Source organism: Natator depressus, chromosome 7 (assembly GCF_965152275.1).
Source record: "Natator depressus isolate rNatDep1 chromosome 7, rNatDep2.hap1, whole genome shotgun sequence".
Taxonomy (NCBI): Eukaryota; Metazoa; Chordata; order Testudines; family Cheloniidae; genus Natator; species Natator depressus.
The window spans coordinates 72,504,155-72,523,642 of NC_134240.1; the positions used below are offsets into that span (position 1 = coordinate 72,504,155).

A 19,488-nucleotide genomic window follows, 5' to 3' on the forward strand; every position below is an offset into this window, starting at 1 on the left:
TAAACTGCTCTTTCATTTCCTATCTCATACATTAGTGATATTAATATTGATGAAAGCTTTCCAGCACTTCTGCTAATCAGCTCTGTCGCTGGGGGGGGAGGGGGGGTGTGATATCTTCATTTTTAATACAGAATGTCCATTTGCCAACCCTTTATTTTGCTAGTACATGGAAAGGAAAACACTTCCTTGTTTCCCTTTGAATATGACCAGTCAATGGAAAATATTTCAGAACCACAGCCTAAATAAAGTACATTTTATCTTACTAATATGTGCGTTCTAAATTGAGAAGAGCTTTTTGAGATTTTTATAATGTCATAAATGCTTTTTTTGTTGTTCTTCTGTTTTCTATTGCTTGTTTTCAGTGTGCTGTTGGAACAACAGGCCAGAAATCTATCTCTAGGGTGATTGAATACTTGGAACACTGCTAGATACTTAACTTCCGCTGCAGGCACTCTAATGCTGGAGCTACCCTTAGACAAAGGAAGGAATCATGAAAGAAGTCCTTGAAGATACACCAAGACCATTCATCGGTGTCATTCGTGTTCAGATTTTTAAGGCTACCTGGTCTCTTAACCATGCATTCAGCATTTTCTAAAAGACAGTTACTACATCAATCTGCAACTATCAAAAATGAGGGGAAAAGGTTCTGAAGAAAATAAATATAGAATCGATGCAGTGCAGTATTTAAATATTTTTGGCAGGGTTTACCCTCCCTTTTTTTTCCTGTTTCTTTCATGACAAGTTTAAAGGGGAAAAACTTGCTGCTGATAGTGCAACTGCTGTTTACTGTTGAGCCACTGTTTCATGCCAGCCAGGTGCAAGGCAGCTTAGCTACTGAGGTATCAAACAAATGTTCTAATAAAGAAGTTCTGGACAGCAGTATCGCTCCTATTTGAGTTTAATTTGCTCTTGCTTTTTTGTTACGCGATTATTCCAAAATCATAAAATATAAATTTTTAAATACTTTGGTGATTTTAACTACTGTCTATATTTAAAATTGTTGGAATCCAAAGAGGCAAGGATTGGATTGTTTATATTTTTATACTGTTTTGATTGAAATTAGGTGGTTGAACTACTTCTCAGTTCTAAAACTGTCATGGCCCATATACTGTAAGCTGATAGACCATAACGCTTCATAGTTCTAAAAGACATACAAAAACATAAACACATCAAGCAGTTTAAGGGTGTATTATCAAAAAATGCAGTAACTGTAAAGAGTTGTGCCCTGTTAAAGGACATAGTGAAATAATGTTCAATCCCAGGGTAGTTTACACTTCATACTAAGCAAAAACTTTGAAATGCTGTTTTGATTTGTTACAAGGGAGCATTTAAGATATATTTTATAATACTCAATACAAAGAAATTGGATGTTTTAGGGGCAATTCAGTAAAGAAGCTAAAACACCAATGGGGATTAATGTTTCCAGCTGACATAATCTTTCTATTTCATTCTTCTGTAGTATGGCAAAGTTAAATGCATACAATACAAAGCCTTAAAATGCTGATATAGTTAAGATTTTGTTCAGGTTGAGGTCTAGTTCACAAAGCATTGTGTTTGAAGACTTTAGTGGAACAAAAAAATCCCAGAAAATACATTTAGATTTTTTTTTAAATATAGGTGTTTTTTCTTGCACTCATTATTCAGACCAACAAAATTGGTAATTATTTTTATTATGCTGGTCTTGAATATTTGCAGACTCTTAGGAGTTCTGCATCATCAACATTTTTCTAAATACCTGTATGGGTAATTACATCATGTTACTCCACTGAATTTGTAAAACTTGAAGCCATAAAAATATTAGCTCTATGTATAATGAGGGGGAAATAACAGGAAATCTAACCTGCTTTTAGATCTTGTGTTATTTTCATGTATAAAGTTACAAACCCGTGCTTTTGTATCAGTGCCAGCTGTAAAAAATTTTTTACATACAGTGGCTGCCTTCTATGTCTTCCTATTTTTGATAATGCAGATTGTTGGGAATTCTGTAAGGAAGTAACTGATTAGAGGCAAAAATCCTATGTTGGTCATAACTTTTTTGCATTTTCTCTCATCACCTTCTAAAATTTTAGTGTACCAGTGTAACTTAGAAGGGATTTTGAAGTGTTTTCCCTTTGGGTAAAAATCTCAGTATAGAAAGAGAAACTTAGTAAAATGAAATATGTAAATTATTTCTGGCAGGATGAATTTATTGGATATGTTTTGCCCATTTAGTCTTATGATTTTAAATTAATGGGTTTTCATTTGTAGTTAGAATTCAAAAAGATTAAACAGTTAAGTTTCTGTGGACAGATGGCAAGAGATAAAATATAGATGTAATGCGGAAAAAAAAAAGCAGGGGGAACTATGTTTCTCTGTTACACTGGTAATTGTTTGAATTGGAATTGATTTACTTCAGTGTTTAACAGTTTTTTTAGATAACTAATTGTCAAGCACTGATGAATACGGATTTTTTTTTTGAGGGTGCAGGGAGAAATAACCCTGTGAACTGCAGTGCATTTTTTGTGTGTTAAACCCTCAAATAACTGCATTAAAGGGTACTTGAGGCCAACTTGCAAATTAAAATTTTAAAGTAACTTTTTTCCATTGTAAATATTTGTGTAAATACTCTCAATTGGAAATTAGAATGGTAGAGTACTTTTCTGAATCCAATCCTATTTTTATTTTATACAGTATTTCTCAGCTGTGATCTTTGGAGCAAAAGCCAACGGCAGGAAAAATAGTTTGTACCAGTTTCATGAAGTATGTCTTTGGGTTTTTGTAAATAATTTTAACTCAAATAAAATTGCTACTTTCAATACACATGTTGTCTTTTAACATGTAATAAAGCATATTTTCTCCATGAGAAATTGCAAAAGAAGGGCGGCTGTATCAGGTGAACAGTGTAAAAAAAAAAAAAAAAAAAAGGGAAGTTGTTGATGAGGCCTGATGTTAGTGCTCCATTCTGCATTTGCATTTGAGATACCAGCATTCAGTTGAAGGTCCTAGCCAATCATTACCCAAACCAGCAGGGACTGAAGTGCTCTGGACACATCCCGCTTGGCATCTTGACAGGAGTTATGGAGTTCCCCAGGCAACTCAACAGCAACTCTGCAGCTGATTGGGGAGCAGGACAGCTGAGGGAATTGTAGCCAGAACAATGAAAACTCATTAAAGCATGGGGAAAATGGAGCAGTCCTCATGATATCTTCATGAATGTTAACTGACTTCCTCCTCTCTCTTCAGTGGGAAGTAGGGAAATTAAAATAAATTTTGCTGTGTTTTAGTCTGAATGATGATGGTATTCTAATCTGTTCTGGGTGGATTTTCTCCAACACCTCTTCTGTTAAATGATGCAGCTAAATCTTTTCTGTCAAACAGGTGCAAAGTGCAGTAAAAGTCAAAAGCTTGAGAGAGTGTGAAAATGGTGGTGTCATCTCATTACCACTCTATTCTATTAACTAGCATCATTATAATGGAATTTTCTCTTTGTGCTGTAAAGAGTGGTTAATAGAGTTCCAAGTGCTGGAGTCATACATCATTCATAGACAGTACTGTAAAAGGCAGTCATATCATTATGTACTCATAAATGTGACTCTAGAAATTCTGAGCAGATTCAGTAGGAGAAATATTTCCATTCTGGTTGCTTTATATTTAGACGTGTAATGGGAGCAGTAGATCTCTGAAATAACCTTGAGGAGTTTTTCAAATTAATAGAACAGTTGTGAGGATCTTATAGGAGAATAAGATGTAATAGTCTATCTAAGAGATTGTTTCAAGATTGAGGTTGACAGCTTTGGAACATTTGATTTATATCCTGAAAAAGTAAACTGGAACACTCTGTGAATACTTGATATATCAAAAGCTTAAATGTAAAAACAGCGGTGGGTATATATTTCCAAGCTCATCTAATGGGTTTATTTTGTATGCTGCCAGCAGCCTAAACCACATGGAATCATGGAAACTGGACAGTGATCACAACACTGTCAAAGGTTTTAGTTTTTGCCACATGCTTAACATCTGTGGGAAGAACAGTTGGAATAGTAGTGAAGTTCTGATTAGGGCATTCTCATTCTGGACTGCACAGGTGTGTTGAGGCTCATAACTCCTCCAACTGAGGAAAAAACATTTTTTTCATATCCAGTTCATCAGCAACCTCTCCCATTTTCCCTCATCTGAGTTGTTTCTCTGCTGGACTCAAATACTCATCCCTTTGCACTCTACTAGCCAAACCCTCTTAATAGCAGGCCAGTTTCCAAATCCTCCTGCTCCTCCTCTCCTCCATGGGGAACTCTGGTGGCATATTTTACACAGGGATCACCGATCTCATCTTAGCCACATGGCCTCAGCAGTCATGTACTTCCTTTTCTTGAGTCTTGGTTTAATTGTGAGGACTTCCTCCACCCCCTGCTCCTTTTGTGTTAAGTGACTCTGCCTGTGCTATCCTGAGGGGGAAGATTAAGGTGTTCTCCTGTACCTGTGAAGAGGTGAGAATGCTCTTCTGACACTTTCTCTCCCTCTCCTGACCAAAACTAGAGTGTTTGCCTGGAATGGCATGGAGAGAACCACATCCATGGAATTATTTTAGACAGCTTTTTAGGACAGGGGGTCCTTGTCTTTGTAATTACTTTACAGCACCAAGCACATGTTTGGTGCTAAACAATATACATTAGCCCATACTAGGGTTTTCTCCCTAAATAAAGGAAGAGGTTCCAAGAGTGATAAATGGTAAGTATGGTTGTCCGTTCATAAGGATATTGAAGTGAGTCCTGGCTCAGATCCAGTGTCAAACCTTCACCTCCTAACGTTGTGCACAAGGTGCATGGACACTAATAACCACAAATCATGGAGCTACCTACTGAATAGAAGAAATCTAGAACAGCAGCTTTGACCCCAGTCATGGCAATTGAACTTCCAGACTAAAATGTATAAGATGCATCAAACAAAACCATTAATGGTATGGTGAAGTCTTGTAGCAAATTTTAAAAACTGCATATGTGATTGGAAACAGTATCGTTATGTGGTGAATGGCTGCTTTCCTCAGTGGAAGGATTAATGGAGTCTTCACAGGGAGCCTGGTATTAGGTCCAGTATTGTTTCTATTGTTGAACACAGCATTTCTCAATTACAACAAGAAAAGTTTTGGGGCACCCCTTCCACCAGCCATAAGAAGGGTGTATCATGATCCCTAGGTTTAGAAACCATGGTTTGACATATTAATTGAGCACGAAGTTGATAAATTATCAAATGGAACTAGCACAAACATGGTAGAAAAACTAACCTAGTAAGCACTTAACAGGAAGGATTAATACATATTAGGTGATTGACTCCACAGGGTCTCAAGATGCCTTTCCACACCATGTTCATATGTTCCCAGCGTGTGTACCTTGGTAAATGCAGCAGTCTGCCCTTTTTGAGATAGGTGACAATGTAAGTGTCTGTACATCTGAGAACCAAGGCTAACCAGGTGGATGAAAGGAAGCACTAATGGAGCAATACCTTGGAGTAAAATAGTTGAGTTAAGGCTGGATCAAAAATCACTTACTGCAATAAAACTTCAGTATGGGATATCACCTTAAAAAGAAACATCCTCTCTCTGTTGCAGGATCAAACTTCTGAGCTCCAGCCCTTTCAGTAACAAGTTTAATTTTCTTGGCATACTGATTGCTTTTTGCTGTTTTAACATGACCCATGGAAATTAATTAAGCTGTGAAACTTAACAAGATGTGGTAAGTTTTTGAAAAATTAGATTTTGCAAATACCTTAATTAACTGATCATGACTTTTCAGCTGATATTGAAAAAATATAATTATTAGCAGACTGCCTTGCATGATGGGCAACAAGCATGACAGCATTATGCTGTAATCCTGCTGACAAACAATGGGTTTACCTGCCATTTGATTCCTTTTAGCATTCCAGCCCTATAGTTGGTAAGAAATCTGCTTACCATGGCCAGCAAGGGAATGTCATTTAGGGATTAAGTAAACAAGCCTGAGAAATAATGCATATTTGATCATTTTTAGCTATTTGAATGCTGTTATCAATGTAATAAAGGTATTCAATGGAAATCAAGGTACAGGGTATTTGGGGAGTGGGAATGGGAGTGTGGGGAAGGGGTTGACTTGCTGCTTTGCAGAATTGATGACTTCTGGCTCAGCTATGGGGCCATGAACACCTACCTTATTTCCCCTGAGAATAGTCTGACTGCTGAGGTAGTTGGCTATCTTTTGTGGATGTGATGCCGCTGGCATGTTGTCAGGTGTGTTTGGCTCTTCCAGACCAAAGGTTTCGTTTGAGACGAAAACAACTGGTAAAGTAACCAGTTTGTGCCATTTGTTTTCCAACGTGCCATTTACTTCATAGTTGTATCTGAGTGAATGGAATTCAAATGCAAACCAGAAGGACAAACTTTTTGTAGGAAGTGATTTGTGCTGTAACTTTACTCAGCTTGTGCATCTGAGTTCCTGAACATTTTGCCATGAGCACACTGAGCTATAACTTATGAAATAGTTTAGTAAGGCTATTGTATAACCCGTTATGTAAAATCTGATGTAGTTTTAGTGGACTCAGCTCCCAAGTTTCCATATTATTTTATCCTCTGGGTTTCAGACAGGGTTGTTTTTGAGGCTGAAAATATCTGATCCAAATTGAAAACACCATTATACATCTGTCCAGATAAAAATGCTATTGTGAAGTTATATTCTGATGGAAAAAAACAAACGAACCCCCAAACCTTTAGGCAAAACTGTCTTAATAAACAGTTCAAAAATCCTAAAGTCTTCTATGAACATCTTTGCTATAAATACATTAAAAAGCTGGCAAAGTTGTTTTTAACATGAAAGGTTGCTGCTAATATGAAATTTGAACTAGAATTCCTATATGCTGAAGAGGCCGATGAGTTTCTACAGCTGAACTTAAATTGGAGTCTCATCCTGCAAAGTAATCCTTACCTATGCCACTAGTGAAACTTATGATTAACTACAGTGGGACTTCTCACATGAGTAAGGGACACAATGGGTGACTGTTTGCAAGCTCATGGCCTTAGCTGTAGGCAAAACAAAATGCTACAGAATCTTTCCACCTTCCCATTCACTGTAGGTTTAGTTTAACAAAGAGGTAGAAAACTATAATAGAGTTCAAAAAAAGAACTAGATAAATTCCTGGAGAATAGTCCATCACTGGCTATTAGTCAGGATAGGCAGGGATGTAACACCATACTCCGAGTCCTGTAGCTCTGTTTGCCAGAAGCTGGGAGTGGACGACAGGGCATGAGTCACTTGATTGATTGTTCTGTTCATTCCCTCTGAAGCACCTGGCATTGGCCACTGTGGAAAGACAGGATTCTGGGCTAGAGGGACCATTGGTCTGACACAATATGGCTGTTCTTATGCTCTTTAAATATGACTGAATCGTAGGTAAATGTGACTATCATGTTGCATTCGCCTTTTACACCTACACCTTCTAGTAGAATGCAATTTAATGTGGGTATGTCTTCATTCCTTTAGAAGAATATCCTAATTTATTTCTACATTCTTAGGCCAGAGGTGTCAAACTCATCCTATGGAGGCGGCTAAATCCTATTTTTAATTATGGTCTGTTGGGCAGGGTATAAATTTTAGAAATATCTACTATTCTCGAGCCACAAAAAGACCTCCATAGAACGTTTTCACAAAGATCAAGTATATCTCAACTTAAATTGTATTTGTTTAGTATTGTATTGTCACATTCAATAGCACTGTAGGGAAAACTGGCTCATTTTAGGGCCATCACTATTTCTACTCTGTTTCTTCCTTCTCCATCCACTTTTCGGTGTCCATGCCTTCCGTGCCTTTGGGTGTTCCTTCATTTTCTTCCCTTCAGCAATACCCAGTTTTCCTCTCCATTTCCCTGTTGTGGGATTCGCTCCAGCCCTCTTCCTCATCCCATCTGTTAAAATGATCAGTAATGAAATAGTTAATGCTGACTTGTCAAATCACCATTAGACTTGAACATTCTCATGATGGAAGTTAATGGAGCTGGGGGAGTTTGCTACTCTCAGGCATTGTTTGAAGCTGCCTGCTGACTTGGACAATGCTGCATTAGTTTACGCTTAGCTCATTTTTGGAAGGCTATTTTCACAACCATGAGGGCTAAACCTTTTTTAAGATGAAAACTTAAATTCTGCAATATTTACTTATACTTATGTGGCCCATATAGTATATCATGGGGCACTGTTTTGCTGTCCTGATCTACAGTATAGGACTAACGAGTTCCTAGTATAGTATTCCTTGAAGCTTGCTTACATTCACCCGGTCTACTGTATTCTGCTTCTTGAACATTTAACGTCTCCTCATGATTCATTGCTTTAACATTCTGACCTATGAAATTCTGGTTCAATTCTACCACACACAATTTCCTTTGAATCCCATCAGTACTGCTCTTTAATCAACCTTTTGGTTGCCATATGTGCCCTGGCACATAAGTGAGCAGAAGTGCTTGCATCATTTGTCTGGATCAGTAGCTACTTGTATGTAGTGGTTCACAATTGTTGTCATTGACCTGAGTCAGGCAGGGGACTTGACTGTTCCCAGATGAGGGCTGAATCAGTCTCATGTTAGTGAGCTCGAACAAGGAGACTGCCCTGATAGGAAAGGACCCTCAAGATAATTATGCAATCAGTAAGCCTCTTGCCATTCACTAGCTTATTTGGAGGTACCTGTGTGTTAAGAACAATTTGCAGTTGCTTACAAAAGCTAAGACATGGTGCCAGTTTTTGTAAAACTGGCACAGAAGCTGGAACATGAAAACAAGGACACTGCTGGATTTTAGAGAAACAGTCATCTATATATGGTATTACAAAGCACTATCTGTATCCCTAAAGAAATGACCAGTTAAGGACCACTGGCTTAAATGTAGCATGGTGCATTATAACTTGGACTGGGGTGTTGAGCATTAATTAACTTTTTATTATCTGTTGATACAATAGGGGTATATATGTAAACTGCAAACTTGAAATGAATCCATATGGTTGTACCCCCTGCCCACCATACAGGTCTACAGTCAGGATTAAAGTAGTTATAGTAATACTGTCAGAGTTTAACTGAACTGTAATCTTTTTTTTAAGGTCGTAACACAAATAATAGTTAGTTGCAAAATTTTGGTGAAGAATTAAAGTATTCTGTGACTATTCCTGCATTTCATAGTAAGCTATATTAGTGCTGAGCACGTGCTGTTCCCCTTGCAGTGAATGGAAGCTGCAGGAATTCAACATCTCTGAAATCCATCCATAAGCTTTGCTGTAAACAGAAATGTGACATACAGGGTTAATTTTATTCCTAGTATAAATTCACAGTCACTAGAGTCACAATAGGAAGGAAATCAATCCAGAAGAACATGTCTCTATCTCCCCCAAATTAAAAGTGTTCAATTAAGTTAAAAGCAAAAATAATTGGCTATTTTGCTATTGTGAGAAGGTCGGGCTAGATGGCTATAGGAGAGTATATTAGCCCCAGGCTAAGTAGGTCCCTTCTCCCTGGGTAAGGTGACAGGGAAGGTTCCAGAACAATCAGGAACCTTCTGGAGATAATTAAGACAGGCTGATTAGAACACCTGCAGCCAATCAAGAAGCTGCTAGAATCAATTAAGGCAGGCTAATCAGGGCACCGGGGTTTTAAAAAAGGAGCTCACTTCAGTTTGGGGTGTGCCTGTGAGGAGCTGGGAGCAAGAGGTACTAGGAGCTGAGAGTGAGAATGCGGACTGTTGGAGGACTTAGGTGTATGAGCATTATCAGACACCAGGAGAAAGGTCCTAGGGTGAGGATAAAGAAGGTGTTGGGAGGCCATGGGGAAGTAGCCCAGGGAGTTGTAGCTGTCGCGCAGCTGCATTCCACAGGGCACTGGGCTGGAACCAGGAGTAGAGGGTGGGTCTGGGTTCCCCCAAATCCTCCCAACTCCTGGTCAGACACAGGAGGAGTCGACCTGGACTGTGAATTCAGAAAAATAGCCAAGCTGAGGGCTGCCGTGAAGCTCCAAGGCGAGCAAATCCGCCAATAAGCGCAAGACCCACCAAGGTAGAGCAGGAACTTTGTCACACTATTCAGCGTTTACTTGGTTTTTAGATGGAAGTTTGAAAATTTTGCTCTGCTTGTATTCTTGTAAAGAAATGCAGCTTTTGCATAGGTGTTAAGTTTCTTCAACAAATTCATAGGCATTCTACATATTCATAGTGGCCTTCTACCCACTTTTAGGGGGTTTTTAAAAAGTAATCAGTGAGCTTGAACAGCTATGATTCGTCTGATGGCAAGATATTAAGCCATCCTTATGTTGTGTTAAAGTCTCCTCCCCCTGCCTCCCCAATCTTCTTGTAGTAACTGCCTTTAGAGCTGTAACTTTAAGTCTGAAAGTTTCTTCAGGGCGGGGACTATCTTCCTGTTAAGTGCTTAATGCCTTTTGGGTGCTACTGCAATAATAAGGGCTTGGTACTCTTGTGTCTTAAGTAGAGAACTCTTGCATCAACAAAATTAACTAAGTTACAGTGAGTGGGATTCATGAAGGTACTTAGGTGTTGCTGTCGTACTTTTAGGTGCCACTGTGATCCACAAAACTCCCACTTGGCTGCTGCCCAACCCTGTAGACACCTAAGTTTTTGCAGTAAAAATTTCCTAGGCACCTACGTTTCTACCTGTCTACTGCTTTGCTGTAGGCACCCAGAAGCGTATCTCCCACCTAAGCCCCAAAGCATTCCCTAATGAACCAGAGAAAAGATGAGTGTTTGGGTGCCTAAGTCACACATGGGGCCCAAAACAGCAGGGAGGTGGACCTCCCTTTAGCCCAGTGGTTAGGGTACTCATGTAGCATGTGGTGACCCTGGGTTCAAGTACCCCTCTGTACTGGGAGAAGGGATTACTGCTAATGATACATGAAAGAAGCCAGCTTGATGTTCAGATCCTGCTCTGAGTTCAGGGCAGGCTTTTTGGGGAGAGGGGGAAGTGTTCAGGTGTTAGGCCCGTAAATTTGATCTGGAGAGGGATGAGGACAGCTACTTAGTAAAACTGAAGGGTGGGATGGGATTGTTTTCTTTTTTCTGAGGGAGCTGACTAAATTGTCCCTGATCATTTACTGGGGGTTCTGCTAACAGATTGGCTTACCCTGCTGTGCCAGAGCTTGAGCTTATACAAGTACTGGGGAAGAGCAAATATTTTGCCTTTAGGATGAGCCACATAGTATCAAGTGCTAAGATTTTAAAAATTAATTCCTGATACAGGCTGGGTCTAGATTTTTGCAAAAAGGTCTTCACAGCCTTGGCTCCTACCTCTGTATTTTAAATTATAGCTCTGAAACAGTGGACAATTAATATATTTTCAGGAAGAGCGTGCAAGCACTTCCCCAAAAGCACTTGAAAATGCACTGTCGTAGGAGTGCCTCCTTCAGTTGTGAGACGTTTCCCTTTAACTAGGGTAACAAATTAAAAGCTCCTCTTAGCTAGTCACAAGAATGATAGTGCAAGGGTTTGCCTGGGATCTGGGAGACCCAACTTTTCTCTCTGCCACTGAGTCCTTTGTGATCCTTGGGTAAGAATCTTAGGCAATGGCTACACACAGGGACTATCTGTAAAACTGGATGACTATACTTATCTACCTCAAAAGGTGGTGGATTAAATACATTAAAAGACTGTGAGGTGGTCAGATACTATGGTAAAGTGGGACAGTCCTTCTCCCTTTGTCCCTGTGAGCACATTCACTCTGCCACATGGAGTTTGTCACAGGCTATTCAGGCATGTGGGAGATCTTCACTAAACTAAAGGCAGCACATAACTGAACTGTAAATATGACAATAACTGTACAACCGGCAATGCATATAGATCCCTACCAGTTCCCTTTCAAGTCCAGGTTCAGAGGACAGCTGTGCTTTACTGTTGCTCTCTGACCATGAGCTGTGCTGGTTGTCATTGCTTTCGTGCTTGTTCAGTCAATTCACCCTTCTTGAAGGATATGCAAATTGTACCTTCCTGTGCCTGCCCAACATGGGGGCCTTACTGCTGGGGAAGGGTTCGCTACATTTGCTCTGTTGCTATCCTTCAGTGTTTTGTGCCGGGGTGGGGGTAGGGCTGCTTTAAAAGTGCTGTTAGTGGGGCCTACCTAGGATGTGCTGAATCGGCACATGCCTCTTTTCCCTCCTCAGTGACAGAGGCTGGTGCACAGGCCAGCTCCAGTTGTGCTACAATGGCAGTTACAGGCACTGTATGCCACCTCTGGTTTTCTCCCAGATGTGGAACCTGGATTCCACAAGTGGCAGTTGATATCAGCCAGGGCTGGATCTAGCCCCGGGACAGTTCAATGAATGCAGAAATGAAAATAAACCACACACAAGTAGGATGAAGTAACATTTATTAAGTGTAGCAATTTTTGCACGTGTTCTAGGCATTGTCTTTTGCCGACTGCTGAACATTACTGCTTGCTGAGGGTAGGAGAACTGGAGCCTTTCCTCACTGATGAGAATTAACAGTGCTTGCACCCTGTTTGAACTCTACCTGGAGCTAACTGGAAACAAAACATTTTCTCTCTCGTGCTGTGCCAAATCGTTGAATCTATTTAAGGGAATCCTCAAGTGAAAGGAAGAGGTGAAGGACAAGTCTCTGGAAAGCGTCTATGGAAGACAGCTGCATGTCCACTTAAACTCTGCTGGGTTACTACTACTAAAGGAGTTAAAAAGTTAGACCATACCTCCAAAAAAGCAGCACTGGAAATGAAAACAGCACGAAGTGTGACAACGTACTGAAGTGTTTCTCTTCAGTGTAGCAAAACCATCCTTCAGAGCTGTTGCCATAGTCGCCTACTTTGTCTCCTGCCTTTCTCTGTAGAAAAGTACAGTTGGAATCAGCCCCCATAGACGATAAATAGCCTCTAACAAGGTTTTGGACAGCTACCTACTGTCAGTCTCTCTCCATCCAGTCCAGTCCTTTTCTTTGCAGCCGCCTTTCACTTGTTGCCAATGTTGTGGGTCGCCCTGAACTGTTTTATTCGTCCAGTTATTTACTTTCTCTGATTGATTGCCTTATTTCAAGGTAGGGTTTTGCCCTGGAAAGGCTGCCTAGCTTCGTTTACTGCAGGCAGTTCCGCTGTTTTCGGGGGCGGGCGGGGCGAGCTAGCCACTGTCTCTGAAACCCGGGGCTCCGGCGCTTCCCAGACCCGTGGGCATGGGCTGCTCTCCTTGGCGCTGCAGGTGGGGTCAGGACCGTGTGGCTCTCGGCTCCGTGGCAGCACTCCGGGGTGAATTAAGCGCCCGGGATGAGTTCCTGGCTGGTGGAAGCATAGGGCTGCATTTCTCCGTGGATGGGGGCGCAACCGTGTCTGGGCGCTGGGTGCTTCCCCCCTTCTGCAGGGCCAGCGTCTCCCCCGTGCCCCGCGGGCCGCCCGCGCCTTCTCCCCTCTGCAGCAGCTCGCTCAGCATGGAGATGTAGATCTTGGCCATCTGCAGAGTCTCCGCTTTGGACAGTTTCTTTTCGTTACGCAGCGCCGGGATGACGCTCCGCAGACGATCAAAGGCCACATTCAAAGCCAGCATCCGCCTCCTTTCCCGGGCATTGGCTGCCAGCCGCCGGCGCCGTCTGCTCCATGCCCCCGCGACAGGATCGTATCCCCAGCCCGCCAGCGCTCTCTTCCTCTGGAGCCCAGGCGGGGCCCCCCCGGCTGTGGTGCGCACTAGGGCCAGTCCCCCGGGATTCAGGCTCACGGATCCCTGGGGAAATCGGCCATCGGTCACTGTCCAGCGTGCAGCACCGGCGGGCTGGAAATCCCTTGCGTTTCCCTGGAAACCTCTCCCCTCCGCCGCCGCCGCCTCCCTTTGCACCCGGGCTCTGCAGTGGCAGGGCGGCAGCGCTGAGAAACGGTAGCTGGGAAAGTGGCCTCCCGCCCTTACCGGCTCCGGAGCGCAGCGGGCTTTCATCCTAGGCCCGAGCGCTTGAAACAGAGAGGTTAGATCTGCCCGCCCGCCCGCTCCTTTCTCGGAGACACGCGAAAGTGTATCCAGAAACCTGGACGGGTGGGTTTGTTTATATTGCAAATGGGACGCGTGGAGAGGCAGAAAAGGTTCCCTCCCGGGGCGGGGAGAAGGGGTTTAAAACAAAGCTAGTGCTCAAAGCTAAACCGTGAATAATTTGTCACTTATAACAGAAAGAAAGTCTATTAAACGCATTCAGTCAGTGGGGATTAGTTTCTCTCCAGTGATCCCTTGAAGTGTGACCCCAGGAATCAAAGAGACGTTAATCCTAATAATCCAAAGTGCAATTAGATCCGGGGGTATTTTTTCCACTGGAAAGGCGCGCACAGTCCAGGCCCGCCGTGCGACAATTGAAAAGTAGCCCCGCCCCGGGACCGCGAGAGCGCGCTGCTGAGCTCCCCTTCTGCTGGAAGCGGCACCTTGCGTTCAGCGCGGGGGACTCACGTTGGCTGGGTCTGCGAATGGATGAAATAGCGTCAGGGAGTTTTCAATGATCCGCGTGGCTTTAAAAACCACGTTGGAGCGCTGCTGAGTGTTCCTGAAGCCGTAAAACCATGCTGTGCAGGTAACCGCTTCTGAGACACGCAGCCTTATGGGCTGGCGGGACTCCTGGTGACTGCTAGCTCAGGGGCCCCATACAGTGGGCTGGGGGTTTAATAACTGAAGTCGGTACGGTACAATAGCACACAAATCAAGCCAGGTGGAGCCGTTTGTTTAGTGAGCAGGAAAGGTCACGGACTGAGAGTCCTGAAGTCCCTCTTTCCACAGACTGGGTATAGTTTAGGTGTGACAGTGCAAGCTTCTCCCACATCATCCTGTCAGCCTAGATCTTTCCGTGCCAGTTTAGTAGTGCTCCTTTAATGACCTTCAGGGCACGCTGCAACACACATTTGTTTTCTGGGACTGGGAGAGACTGGGAGGATTCTGGTGAGAGATCATCAGATATAATTTTAACTGCTGGGTGATTTATGTGACTTCTTTGGAGAATAGGTGCTCCTAGCATAGTCTGTTTGTGTAACTGTATTTTTAAGGGGTGTCAAGTGCACATAAAGCAAAAGATAGGCACTCCTTTTTGTGGAATGTGTGTCTTTGATGCCATTTCATTTGTGCAGGTGTTTACACCTGTCCACAGGGACCCGGACTAAGACTGATCCCCGTAAGTTCAGTGAATATCTGTACATGATAACATTTGGTCAGGGATTCAGTAGTGAGACACTTAACACCTTATTGATCATTCCCTGAGCCATCGAAGACATACATGTGCATACCAACCTTAGAATAATAAGTGTTCTGTTCTTTTTATTTGCCTCATGGTGTTTGAGCCATTAGGACTCATGTTTTCGAGCTTAAGAACATAAGAATGGCAATACTGGATCAGACCAATGATCCATCTAGCCTAGTATGGCCTCTGCCAGATGCTTCAGAGGGAATGCCCAGAACAGGGCATTTATCAAGTGATCCATCCCCTGTTGTCCAGTCCCAGCTTCTTGTAGTTAGATGTTTAGACACCAACAGCATGGGCCAACAGCATGGGGTTACGTCCCTGACCATCTTGGCTATTAGCCAGTAAAGATCCTATTCTCCATGAACTTTTCTCATTCTTTTTTTGAACCCAGTTATACTTCTTGCCAGTGGATGTTGTGAAGGCCAAGAATTTCACAGATTGACTGTTGATATCAGCCAGGGCTGGATCTAGCCCAGGGACAGTTTAATGAATGCAGAAATGAAAATAAACCACACACAAGTAGGATGAAGTAACATTTATTTAGTGTAGCAATTTTTGCATGTGTTCTATGCATTGTCTTTTGCCGACTGCTGAACATTACTGCTTGCTGAGGGTAGGAGAACTGCCCTTGTGGGTATCAGGAGCCTTTCCTCATTGATGAGAATTAACAGTGCTTGTACCTTGTTTGAACTCTACCTGGAGCTAACTGGAAACAAAACATGTTCATTGTGTGAAGAAGTACTTCCTTTTAATTGTTTTAAACCTGCCGCCTATTAATTTCACCTGGCTGATGATGAAGCTATCAAAGGGCTGGGCACACTGCACATATGCTGAGATTAATTTCAACGGATGACCCCTGGGTCTAATGTTATGTAAAGGGATAAATAACACTTCCCTATTCACTTTCTCCACACCATTCATGATTTTGTAGACCTCTATCGTATCCCCCCCTTAGTTGTCTCTTTTTCTAAACTGAACAGAGCCAGTCTTTAATCTCTCCTCATATGAAAGCTGTTCCACTCCCTTCTCTGTACTTTTCCCAATTCTAATATATCTTTTTTGAGATGGGGCAACCACAATTCAAAGTGTGGGTGTACCATGGATTTATATAGTACCACTATTTTTTCTATTCCTTTCCTAACGGTTCCTGAAATTTAGTTAGCTTGTGCACAAAGAGTAGATATTTTCAGAGAACTATCCCTGATGACTCTAAGATCTTTCTAGAGTGGTAATAGCTAATTTAGACCCATCATTTTGTATGTATAGTTGGGATTATGTTTTCTAATGTGCATTACTTTGTATTTATCAATATTTCTCTGCAACCATGAGAGCTAGAAACTTACATTACATTTTAAATTAAATCTGAAGTTCTCATGTAATAATATGACTCAAAGAGCTGGGAATTACCAAAATTGCAAGATTTGTGATTAAAATTGTGAGAGTTGGCAATACTGAAGTGTGTTCACCTCTTTTGTTCTTTAAGGTGTTATCGGATATAAAATGCTAGCAGGATTGACTTCATTCACTGTTGCTGTTCATGTAATTCACCAGAGAGATGTATCAAGATTTTTTGCACAATAGGGCTGGCACTTCAGGTATATTCATTAGAGCTGATGAGGAATTTTTTGATGAAATTTTTCTTTCTTTTTGGTTGGAAAACTGCAATTCGTTGAAACTCAAATTGTTCTCAGGGAAGGGTCAGTTTTCATGAATCTGCCTGCCAATGGGCTGGCCTTCACCTGCACACCCCCTTGTGGTCTGATGTCTTTCTGCACAGTTTGGCACAGCCCGAAACTCCCCTGGTCTCAGGATCTTCCCTGCAGAAGCTTTTCTCACTCTCTCTTCAGGCTTTGTAGAGCTTTCTGAACATCCCCCCCACCCTACCCCACTGCCTTTTGTAGGGGAATCAGGTGTTCTCTGTTCAAGACTGACTCCTTAGTAGCTAGGATTGGCTGGCCCCAGGCCTCTAGCGTTTAAGAGGCAAGCACCCTGTTACACTCCTGATTTGGAGGACAAAAAAAAAAAAATTGGGGGAAAAAAGCTTCAAAATTATCAAAATGTCCCATTTCAACATTTTCAAAACTGAGTTTTGTTTTTTGGTTTGAATTTCATTATGAAATTTTAGTTAATTGATACTTTAAAAATAAAAAAGAGGTAACAAAATAGAAAACAAATCATTTAGATTGACCTGATTTTAATTTTTTTAACTGATCGGTTCATGAAAATTTTCAAGATTTGGGCTTTTCATCCCAATTCAGGATAGGAAAAATATTTGAAATCTTGAAAACTCTTGCATTATGGGAAAATCCTTTCTGGCCCACAGCAAATATTACTTAATATTACCCTGAGGCCCTCATCTCCTCTGTGTTCCACCTGGGAAGACTGAGCCTCTACAGCAGGTACAGCCTTTATCACTAAAAGCTTGTAACTAGGATTCTTTCCCTCCATACACAGCACAGTTTATCTGTAGTATCTTTTTATGGCTAAGACCAGGATTTTTTCTTTGCTGTCTGTCTGTTATGGGCAGTGGCGCATTTAGAGTTACTGGGGCCCTGTGCTCAGCTTCATTTTTGGGGCCCCTCCTTGGGACCCAGCCAAGAAAAAGAACATTCTCTCTCATCTCCCTCCCGCCCCCATTTTTCATTCTTTTTTTCTTCCTCCTCCTCCTATAGGTAATAGGAAGTAAATGAAAATAAAGTGAGGTACCTTGATTGTTTTTGTAGTCTAACTTATATTTCCACTGACCACCTGAAAATCGCTGAGGGTCTCGGCAGACCACTTAATGAACTTTCCAAATATTGTTTGTACCGTTAGCTAACTACTGTAAAGAGCTTTGGATAAGAGTGCTTTATAAAAAAAAAATGTAAAAAAGTGTCGGGGTACAGGGTCTGGCTGGGACTTATGGTGCGGGAGGGGGCTGGGGGTGCAGAAGCTGGGAGGAAATTAGCATGCAGGAGCAGGCTGGGGTGCAGGGTATGGCCAGGAGTTAGGGTGCAGGAGGGGGCTCAGGGCTGGGACAGGGGGTTGGGGTGTGGAGTGCTTACCTGGGGAAGCTCCCATTTGATGCGAGGGGTGGAGGTGGGGATGTGGGGAGGGTGCAGGAGTCAGGGTGGGCAGGGGGCTGGGGGTATGTGTGGCGGTGCAGGAGTCAGGGCTCGGGGTGCAGGGTCGGGGAGGGAGTTAGGGTGCAGGAACGGGCTGGGGTTGGGGTGCAGGGTCTGGCCAGGAGTTAGGATGGAGGAGGGGACTCAGGGTTGGGGCAGGAGGTTGGGGTGTGGAGTGCTTACCTGGGCAGCTCACCTTTGGTGTGAGGGGTGTTGGTGGGAATGTGGGGTGTATGTGCAGGAGCTCCCATTTGGTGCTCAGGGTGGGGGAGGATGTAGGGGGGGTGCAGGAATCAGGGAGGGCAGGGGGCTGGGGTGTGTGAGGGAGGTGCAGGAGTCAGGACAGGGGGCTGGGGTCATGGGGGTGCTCCCAGCCCCCTGCCCTGAGCGGCTCATGGCAAGGGGCTGGTGGGGGGCCTATGTGTAGGGGGAGTGCAGGGGCCCTGCCTTTGCTCCGTCCTTCCCCGATTCCACCCCCTTCCCCAAGGCGCCTCCCCTTCTCCGCCTCCTTCCCTGAGTGTGCTGCGGCCTCGCTCCTCCTCCTCCCTCCTGGAGCAACCTGAGCACTGGCAAAGAGCTGTTTGGCAGCAGGGGAAGTGCTGGGAGGAGAGGGGCAGGGCAGGAACAAGGCACGCTCAGGGGAAGAGGCGGGGGAGGGGCGAGCTTCGTTGCCAGTGGGGGCAGAGCCTGCAGCAGGTGCCTCAGGAGCCGGCAGGACCAAGCTTCTGCCCCTGCAGCTGCCCGGCCCTGGGGCATTGGGGGGCCCCATGCCAGGGCACCCTGTGTTTCACTGTAAATCTGCCTCTGGTTATGGGAGTTGAGTTGGTGTGTGAGGAATTAATGCTGCTGCGCAGGAATTTGTGGAGGGCTCACACCTCCTTTTGGAGATATGTTATTTGTAGTTATCTCTTGTGAAGGAGTGCAGAGATCCTTGGGTGCCAGCACATTCTGATGTAGTGGCATTGATATTATTTCTTTTATTCCTTTAGTCGTCCCCCGTCCCCCCCTCACACTCACACCTCCAGGCTCATCTTTCTCTCTAACATGGCTACCATCCTCCACAAAAACCTCCTGTATCCCAGTCTTGGATGATACCAGTAATCATCTCAACAGGAACTCAGCCAGCCACCTACAAAAACTCCTTTTCTTTTCTTATTGTAGGAAGCACACCCTCCATGCTCTCTGGAAACCTGATCAAACAGGTGTC

General features: G+C 43.2%; 2 protein-coding genes across 2 annotated transcripts in view; one reads left to right on the top strand and one right to left on the bottom strand.

Moving 5' to 3' along the window:
* The window catches only part of WAPL (WAPL cohesin release factor), a 127,969-nt gene extending 124,790 nt beyond the window's left edge, over nt 1–3,179 (top strand). The window contains exon 19 of the mRNA XM_074958773.1: nt 363–3,179. Coding sequence (XP_074814874.1) covers nt 363–428 — 66 coding nt within the window. The 3' untranslated portion in view covers nt 429–3,179. The remainder of the gene's footprint in view (nt 1–362) is intronic.
* A 4,580-nt stretch (nt 3,180–7,759) lies between these two features.
* On the bottom strand, nt 7,760–13,987 carry LOC141991621 (uncharacterized). Its single transcript, XM_074959951.1, has 2 exons — nt 12,677–13,987; nt 7,760–7,902 (listed from the first exon to the last, which is right to left on the bottom strand). Exon 1 carries the CDS (start codon nt 13,896–13,898, stop codon nt 13,182–13,184), a length of 717 nt encoding a protein of 238 aa, XP_074816052.1. The 5' UTR covers nt 13,899–13,987; the 3' UTR covers nt 7,760–7,902; nt 12,677–13,181.
* Nucleotides 13,988–19,488: the final 5,501 nt, after the last annotated feature.

Bases quoted from the DNA above. Each gene is read 5' to 3' on its own strand.
- LOC141991621 (XM_074959951.1), bottom strand. From the start codon at position 13,898: ATGAAAGCCCGCTGCGCTCCGGAGCCGGTAAGGGCGGGAGGCCACTTT.